General features: G+C 42.1%; 1 protein-coding gene across 5 annotated transcripts in view; it reads right to left on the bottom strand.

The window, feature by feature from the left end:
• Window positions 1–2,347: 2,347 nt before the first annotated feature.
• The window catches only part of LOC142971936 (CCR4-NOT transcription complex subunit 3-like), a 20,927-nt gene continuing 13,875 nt past the window's right edge, over window positions 2,348–9,399 (bottom strand). For all 5 annotated transcript variants that reach the window (XM_076112688.1, XM_076112686.1, XM_076112683.1 and 2 more), the window contains 6 exons: window positions 9,281–9,399; window positions 7,937–8,033; window positions 7,416–7,641; window positions 6,123–6,255; window positions 5,875–6,000; window positions 2,348–5,641 (listed from right to left, as the gene is read on the bottom strand). The exon at window positions 9,281–9,399 is cut by the window's right edge and continues 29 nt beyond it. In XM_076112688.1, the coding sequence (XP_075968803.1) occupies window positions 5,543–5,641; window positions 5,875–6,000; window positions 6,123–6,255; window positions 7,416–7,641; window positions 7,937–8,033; window positions 9,281–9,399 (800 nt within the window). In that variant the 3' untranslated portion in view covers window positions 2,348–5,542. The remainder of the gene's footprint in view (window positions 5,642–5,874; window positions 6,001–6,122; window positions 6,256–7,415; window positions 7,642–7,936; window positions 8,034–9,280) is intronic.

Below are 9,399 nucleotides of genomic sequence, written 5' to 3' on the forward strand. Positions count from 1 at the left end.
TTGTATTATTATTATTATTATTATTATTATTATTATTATTATATAATACTAGTAATACTAATTGAATTATATGTATTTGTATTGTTCATAAGCAGTGTGACATTTAATACATGGTTTAAAACACCGTAATGTAGTTGTAAACAGATAGCACGTTTTAAATATATTACATATAACGATTATAAAAACATATTATATATTATTTCTTTCGTGTTTAACTATCTTTTTTATTAATTATCTGTTTCCTTTCATAGGTGTTGACATTGATAAACACTTACATTATATTATAGTGTGTCATAAATCCATTGTTAAATATCAATATGCTGCTTATATTGTTACATTGGCGTGTTAAAGTGTGAGTATTATTATTTATTCTGTTGTATCTGAAGTATTTCATTATGTTTCTTGTGTCTTATGTTTAATTGAGTGTATTTTCTATGTTCCACTTGACTTATTAATAATAAATAACTAAAAGGTGAAATTCAAAGCAGGTGTCAAACTGTTAATGTGACTTTGAAACTCTACATTTAGCGCTTTAAATATAACCATAGAAACGAGTGCACGAACTATCGGAAGTAAAAGCATTCAGTGTGCAAAATGTGCTTTTAATGAGTGCATTAATAATTCATCACATACTTTTTAAGTACTTTTACTGTATATGTAAATATTGTAGCAGGTGCAAGTAGAGGTCATTTGAACTGCTTCATGTAGTGCTCCGTGGGTAAATATTTGATGACATTATATGTTTTAATCTGTGTTATAACTACATCCATCCAACAAAGGCAACAAACTAAAGAGTAAAATATAAAAAAAAGAATACAACTTAAATTGTATAAAAGTATAAATTTGCACACAAATAAATCTCTATATTTAAATGAATGTAGATTAAATGTATAAAGTGCTGACATAAGGCCAATGAGCTCCCGCTAATGTGTTTCTCTGAGAACAAGCGGCACACGTACCCACTGAAGCCTCATTAAAGCTTCATTGTTCCATACGGCGGCTCATAATGCAGCCGCGCTTACAGCATGAAGAGGTGCCGGGAAACGCTCTCTTCCTGTTTAACGGTGAGGTGACAGGTGCAGCAGTAATGTGCTGCTGCTGCAGAGTTAACGTTCATTCTCCAATGCAGGAGAGTCAGAGTCAGAGGAGAGTTCTCCTCTGATGGAGGTCACAGTAGGAGTGTTGCTACGGGAATAATTGATTTGTCATAAAGTAAGAGTTTTCTCCCCAAAGACGGGGATTCCTTCAGGAAAATGGCTAAACTTCAAGTAAGATTTAGTACATAATGATGGTTATGTATTGGACAGTAGTGGAAAGTAACATTATTACTTTATTTTTATATTATACTCCAGTACATTTCTTCAGTTTGCTGGACTAAATTAAAAAAACAAAACACCTGCAAACACACGTTTTTCACATAATGGGTAGTTTTACTTTTGATACTTAAAGTACATGTTGCTGATAATACTCCAGTACTTATTTAAGTAGGATTTCAAAAGCAATGAAGTATTCTTATAGTGAGGTATCACTATTTTTACTTCTTTATAAAGTTTTACAGGTTTTATCATTTGGCGGCTAATGACTGATAAATGATGATGCCGCTGTTAATCACTCGGTAATTATTATTAAAAGCTTCAAAATTCACAAGAGGGGTGTTTACTGACGTATTTTATATCGTAGAACAAAACGTTTAAATATGAAAAAAGCTTTTGTTGACAACGTAGACCGTATATAAGAAGTAGAATACCGGTTTGAATCCTTGAGTTAGGAGTTTTGGCCGTCACCATCTTGTTTTTTTGCAACCAGTGAACAGGAAGTGACCATATATGGACTGAGGAGTGATGTAGAGAAGCCGTATACGTCTCTGGTAGAGACCTGTCAATCACCGTGTAGCCCCGCCCTAAAGCATCCCCTGCTTTATGGTCTGTTTGACTCTAAATGGACCATAATGTACTAAATGAACATCATGCTGTATTGAAGAAGACTTGAAACTAGAGATTGAGACCATAAACTCATGTTTACAATGTTTACTGAGGTAATAAATCAAGAGAGAAGTAGAGTCATTTTCTCATAGACTTCTATACAACCAGAGGAGTCGCCCCCTGGTGGACACTAGAGAGAATGCAGCTTTAACACATTAACAACGGACCTCATTTCATGCATCCAACCAAAAAAAAACACCTTTACTTTGAGAAGAGGAAATTCAAAGTGTAAAAATGTTGATGGACAAAGCGTTTGATGTATTGATTGCTGTCGGAGTGTAATTAGTAATTTAAACAATAAGTAAAAATGTTTTGAAGATTAAAGAGAAAGTATCTGAAACGGATCACAAACCATCACACGAGTGCAGTTTTCTGAAAAGTACTTCTTTTATTAATATTTTACAATCCTTTATTCATGGTTATGTCATTATTTACTTTTTCAGCGCCACTTTGCAAGTGTCATTATTCCATGCTGTCTGACGACAACAACAACAACAAAAAACCCAAAAGGAGAGGTTTGAAGAATGAGAGTCTATACAACACGTTTGTCAAGGGGCAGAGAGAGATTCACATCCTCTCGGTTTGACCTCTCATCCCGTCCGCTTGTCAAAAAAACTAAAAGTAAACAAAAACTTTAAAAGCAGTCGAGCGAATAAGTGTAGAGTTGTCCGTCCGTCCGTCCGTCCGTCTGGCTATAAAAAAACACCCCACACTCCTCTTGAGAAGTTTCTGCTCTTTAGACAAAGAACAGGGGCCCTCCTCCCCCCCCTCCCCCATCTCTGACAAAATTATTCTACTACAATGAATCCAACGAACACAAAAAGACAAAGATGGCGTCTCTCTTCCAGGAGCGGCTCCAAACATTGGAGGATAATATTGGCATTTAAAAAAAAAAAAAAAAAAACGGTGAAACTGGTTTAAAGGGAGCGAGAATCTCAAAAATGATCGATACAAATTTGAATTTTTTTAATAATTTTGGTTGCGAATCTGTCGGGAGAGATTATCTAAAGTCGTCGTTGTGCTGTGGCGACGGGGAGCTGCTGGCGGATACATTTCCTCATAAAAAATGATCTATCAAATACTTCCTGAGAAATAAAGGAAATATCTACCTGGCATGAAGAGAGGAGGAGGAAGAGGAGAGAGAGAGAGAGAGAGAGAGAGAAACAGAAAAGAGGAGGAAGGGAGTGAAAAATCAAAAAATGTTTGGGTGATTCAAAATAAAAAAAAGACAAAATAAGGAAAACAATAAGCTGCTGTGTGTTTCGGCAGCGGAGGTCAGAAAGTGGAATGACTTGTTGGTTTGTGAGAGCTGAGAGTGTGTGTGTGTGTGTGTGTGTGTTTATCGTGAGTCCAGGTCGAAAAGCCTTCAGTGTGTGAAACGTGAAGCGGAGAGCTGGAGGACAGAGGAGGTGTGGGCAGCAGTGCTGGTGTTTGTGCTCTTCAGCACAGAGAGAGGAGGAGGTGAGGGAGGGAGGGAGGGAGGCTGGTGGGAGGCTGGTGGGAGACTAACAAACTGTCCATCCAGCTGCTGGTAGCATCCAACACCCACGATCGCTGCTGGAGCTGTTTGTGTTTCCTCACCAGTCCGATCTCATCAAGCAGATAAATCCTGATTCATTTTGTCCTGATCTGTTCGCCAACGCTTCTGTTATTTACCTTCCTTCCGAGAATTAGACGAGAAGATCGATACGCCAACAAAAACGTACAAAAAAACGATTATTTGTGTCTATACTGGGAGTTATGCGAGGGTCAACTTCACAAGAAATAGTCCCTTTGAACCTCAAGAACTTGTCTTTTAACACTGGATTAAACGATGTGGAACGTGTTAATAAGTGAAGATAATTCTGTGGCCTTTGGACAGAGCCAGGCTAGCTGTTTCCAGTCTTTATGCTAAGCTAACTGGCTGGAGCTTCATAGTGAACGTGCAGACGTGAGAGTTGTATCGATCTTCTCGTCCACTTCGCTGAACAAGAACGCAATTAATCTTTACCAAAAATTACTTGTGAAAGCTCGACGGGCCAAAGCCCAAAGTTCTGTATTTTGAGTGCGACCCTTTCCCTCTGACAGTGCGGTGACGTAACACTGCCCACCAGGTGAAAGACGGTTACTACCGACACCTCTCCGGCTGTGTTGTCACACTCCTCCGCCGCGGCTCCATGAGAGGAGGCAGGGCGGGTTATTTTTACACCACGAAAACGGCTGGAGGATTCACACAAAAACTGAAATAACAAACCAGCCACATTTATATAAGGAGCAGGACCTCTGCGGTGCCACCTACCAACGACGGTTACCCACATTCGGCTGGCGGCGGCGTTCGTTTTTTGCACCTTGGTGAACAGACGGATGTGTCGGTGTTACGCCGGTCGGGTTTACCGGTTCTGTGTCGAGGCGACGGAGCTCAACGAGCCCGTGTTGTAGGAGCACCAGGAGAACCGGAGAACACCACCGAAAAACAAGGGGCGTCAGAGCGAGAGGTCGCTCCTTTGGTTCGATTAGAGCGGAAACTTAACGACCCGTAGCTGAAGTCGTAGCCGATGGCTTTGGGGGGAACGAATGTTTAATGATGTGGAGGTTTATGGAAGTTCAGCTCTTTTCTCGTTCTGTATTTTTTCTTTTAACAGTTTAAATTACATTTCACGATAATATTTGTGTAGCGTTTGTACTTTTCCGGCAGCGAGCTATTTTTTTTACCCCCGAAGTAACGAGGAGCTTTAGTGAAATGACGTTACAGAGTGAGTGAGTCCTAATAATTAAGTTCATATCAGCACATTCTCTATCGTCTGTCCCACCACTGAAAACAATGATATAACGCATAAAAATGTCCAGATATGCATAAGAGGAGGTTTTGCCTCTTCAATAGCACTCTGCTGCCGGTGTATTTACCTAAGCGTACCTAATAATCTGAGCGCATGTCCAAAGCCTTCTGGTTTGTATAATACAGAGAATGAACCAGGCAGAGCCTCCACGTTACCGGTTCTTACAGGTTACGGGTCGCTGAGTTCCTGCGGCTGACCTCGAGTCAGTTCACATCCCGTCTGACGCTGGATTTTCCAAAATAAAGCCACATTCTACACTCGAGTCCAGACATGGAGCACCGACACAGCACAGACTTAGTGTGTGTGTGTGTGTGTGTGTGTGTACTGTGATTAAGGGGCTAAATAAACGATTTTTAAAGCCAACATATGAAGAGAACACCGAGGAGGAAAAGCTCACGATAGTCTGATTATAAGGTGTGTGTGTGTGTGTGTGTGTGTGTTTTTTCTGCCAAAACAAACCAGAGTCTTGATATAAAGAAAGTTCCAGTTCAGGAAAAGATGGGAAAAAAAGGCCTGATTATGGAGAGGAGGGAGAAAGAGGAGGAAGAGGAAGGAGGATGAAGGATGACAGGAGCAATCACTGCCGGGGTGAGGGTGACGAGGGAGGGTTGAAGGGTCACCCGCTCACCCCCTCCACCAACGAGGCGAGGTCGAAGCCAGGAATGTCAGCAGCCGTCTTCATCCGTTTGCCCCCCCCCCCCTCACTTCCTCAGCTGTCCGTTCATCCGGCCGTCCGGCTGCAGGTCACTGGAGGTCTCGGTCTTCTAGGTACCGGTACTCAAACGTGAAGCCTTCCTTCTTCCGCTGGCCCCATTTCTCATAGTCGAAGTAAATGTACGTTCCCTTGAGAACCAACAACAAACAAACATTCTTTAGAGACAAGAGGACGAGTGGGTTCTAGGGTCTGAAATGCAGAATCTGCCGCCACTTGTTTTCCTTTTCACATGGAGTGAAAATGGACCCGATAACATGCAGCGATACATTTATACGTTGACGAAAGACTTCATTCAGATTCCTAAAATATATTTGTGGTTCATCACATCTTTCTCCCGTGAGGTGGAAGACGTGAGGCTGACCTGCTCAAACTCGTCCGTGATGGTCTTGGGTTCTTCGTGCCTCTGAAACCACATCATGTACTTGGTGTGGAACCTCCAGGACTGCTTCTTCAGGGCTTTGGCTGCCAGATACTGGGCCTTAGTGCCCTGCAGGGAAGAGGAAGAGGAAGAGTTTCATTGGTGGGACACACATGCAGGAGATAGGGTTTTGGTTCTGGTGCATGATCTAACTGTGATCTACAGATTCAGACAATAAACCCGCTGCATACCTCCAGGTAGTAAAAGATGAAGAAGAGGGTTTCTGTGGAAAGCCTCTGGTAGAACTCTACAGTGTCGGAGTGAGGCGGTGGCACCTGGTTGTGGAAAGGCAGGGTGGGGCAGGGGTTCCTCATCAGGTACTGCCTGTAATGTCCACACAGGGGGGGTTAGAGGGACCAGAATCTCTACTAACAGTGAAAACAAACGACTGATGAGGATGTAGATGAACGGGTCCAAGCAGTGATTGTCAGAATAAAGCTTCATTCCGTATCTCTCTAATGAGTTCCATGTTCAACAGTAAAAGAGGATTTTCAATCCACGCATTCTTCTTCACGGTCAAAATGTGGCGCCTACATTTCCCACAATGCAACTCAACTGACGACAGTTTGGCCGATGTAGCAGAGTGGGCTACAACCTGGTAAACTCCCCCCACAGATTTGTTTTTAAGGCTTTTATTTTGACTGATGTTGAAATTACGATTTGCTGTATTACAGGAAATTATAATTTTTGCATTATTTTAATTTTCATTGAAAAACATTAAAAAGATTAGATTGTTGAATGGATTCGTAACCAAACAAAGATGTTTTGTTAAGTATTTATTTTATGACGTGTAGGTGGTGACGTCTCTGCCGCTCCACAATACTCGGTAACCAGAGATCAGGAGTGATCTTCCAGTTTTACGATATCTGTGAATCATGATTATAACACAGACCATAGATAGATATTAAACGAACCATCTATCAACCATAAACCACTCATTTGCTGATCCAAAGCCACGCGCTCATTAATTATCGGTCGGGCGTATCGAATGTGTCTGATGAACGTTTTGGGACCAATTAACGGATCCATTAGTCGGACGCATGCGTTCAGCTCTCCGTTGGGAGCACACGTCGGATAATTCACTCAGTGGATTTTCAGCACTTTTCTTTCCTCTCGACGTTAGTCGGGTCAGAGCGTACCCGAGTTAATGACCGACCCACTAACCAGCAGGAAGAACTAACACACTCCTCATGTCGCAATATAAGTACTTACAATAAAAGAATATATACGCAACAGTGTGTGTGTGTTTAAAAGTACTACATACATAAAACGTCCAGTGGAGTTTATGTCCACAGTATTCCTTGTGTTAAATAAGTGAGTTTAGAGCTGTGGCTCTTTGATTTAAGCTGGATGACAAAGAAAAAGCTGCAGAATCTGAACCAAGAAGTCCAAGAATCGGACGTGAAAGTTTTCTCTACGATGTTTGTTTACAATTGTTTGATTTTATTATCCGTGTGTTGGAAAACGTGAACATCTCAGCGCACCTGATTCTCTCGGAGTCGGACGGGTGGGGCATGTGAGTCCACGCCGCCTCCTCCATGGCCTGTTGGTAGAGCTGGTCTTTGGACAGGGGGACCGGCCCCAGCGGGCAGACCCCCAATGACGGCGGGATGCTGACCTCCGACAGCGAGAGCTGAGGCGCCGACGGGGGGCCCGAGGAGACCACGACGCTGCTGGGAAAGATGTCTGAAGAGAGACGGGAGACGGAGACTTGAAGGAAGAAGACAGAGAGCGATGATGGTGGTGGTGGAGGAAGTAGAGGATGTAGGGGAGCGAGAGAGGAAGTGAAGGGGGGGAGGGATTTGGAGTTAGAGAGACAAAGAGAGAGAAGTTGAGTCAGGGCTGATAATATCATCAGCAGTTTTTTGTTCAGAGGAGGCTGAGAGTGGGAGGTGAGATGACATTTTGTTCCATTAAACTACAGCCTTTCTATTTCTGCTCTGTGGCAACCCTCTACCTCCTTTTATTCAAGGTGTGTGTGTGTGTGTGTGTGAGTGTGCGTTACCTGGGGTGAGGTGCAGGGAGGGCACGTCTCCCTCCATCCCTGAGCTGAGTGCTGCTCGCTCGGCCATGGACTTCAGGCTGCTCAGAGGCTCCTGGGGCTGATGAGGACCGACAAGGAGAATCATGGGAAAACAGATTCTACCGAACTCTGTGTGTGTGTGTGTGTGTGTGTGTGTGTGTGTGTGTGTGTGTACAGTTATCGTACCTGTGATAACGCTGTCATGCAAATCACTTGTTCTTTTTGGTTTGTTTGCTCCTGTCCCCTCCACTCAGAGACGCTCCTTCACGTCATTTAAACTACATTAAATCCATTACGTGCATCCCTGTTTACAAGTATTAAGACTTCTCTCTGTTGATCTCTAAACTGTGCATCCTGCTTGCTTTGATTATGCTGAACCTTTAGAGATCCCTGATCACGTTGATTTGCTACATATTGCTGATTATTGCTGATACAGATTGTGTTTTTGTTTGGTTTGATTCTAGCAGCTGGTCTACAAGACTCCGAAAATCATTCAAACTGCTCTAAATGTTATAGTCATCTATAGTGTTGTCTCTTTATAGAATCACACTATTCAAATGATAAGGAAATAAAAGATTGTATTTTCATTGATTAAAACAAATCTTGTCATTAGTAGTTTTAATGATGTATTCTTAGTGTAAACAGTTAATCAACATGTACGTTATCACATGTGAACACATCGTGATAACGTAATAATTTACCTCATGTTCACTGAGCAGAGCCTGAAGGCATCACAATGTAACTGAAGTGAACCTTTATTCGTTAGCCGTTAGCGGTGCGGCTAACGTTACTAGCTCTCCTCCTGTCATAATAAACACGGCTTTGGTTGTTTATAAAGTTTATGAACATTATCAGAGATCGGGGGAACAGAAAGCATAAATCACGATCGCATATTTTTACTGATTATCGGGCGATATCGATCGTTAGGAAAACTTCATTTCACACTGTGACGGTTAAACAAACACACGATGGTCTGCTGAGCTTCATCAGTTCCATGTTGTTGTTGTTGTTTATTATTATTCTCTTTTGTCAGAACTAACCGTTGGCAGTGGATTTTGGCTGAACTACAAGGAGACCATAATAATAATAATTACAATAACAATAACAATCCCCGCTTGGATTTCACTGAATTAATTAAATCATAGTGGAAGCAAAAAAACAACTGCTTTGAGTGCGTTTGTGTGCAAATTAACAGTCTGTGGAGATTTAGGATATTAAATCTTTTTAAAGAAAACAAACAGATTCTTAGGCGTAAGACTGTTAAATGGTCAGACTCTAGTCGGTCTTATTTAGATTTAGAAAACATCTGAAATGTCTTTTTCTCACCTTGATGCTGTCGGAGGACTGCGAGTAGGACAGCGGTCCGTTCAGCAGGCTGCCGCCGCTCACCGATTTGGCCTCGCTGTAGAAGGCCGCCGACGGGGAGCCGGACGACAAACAAATAG

This window comes from Anarhichas minor, unplaced genomic scaffold (assembly GCF_050575085.1).
Source record: "Anarhichas minor isolate MPS153535 unplaced genomic scaffold, ASM5057508v1 ptg000051l, whole genome shotgun sequence".
NCBI classification, from domain to species: Eukaryota; Metazoa; Chordata; class Actinopteri; order Perciformes; family Anarhichadidae; genus Anarhichas; species Anarhichas minor.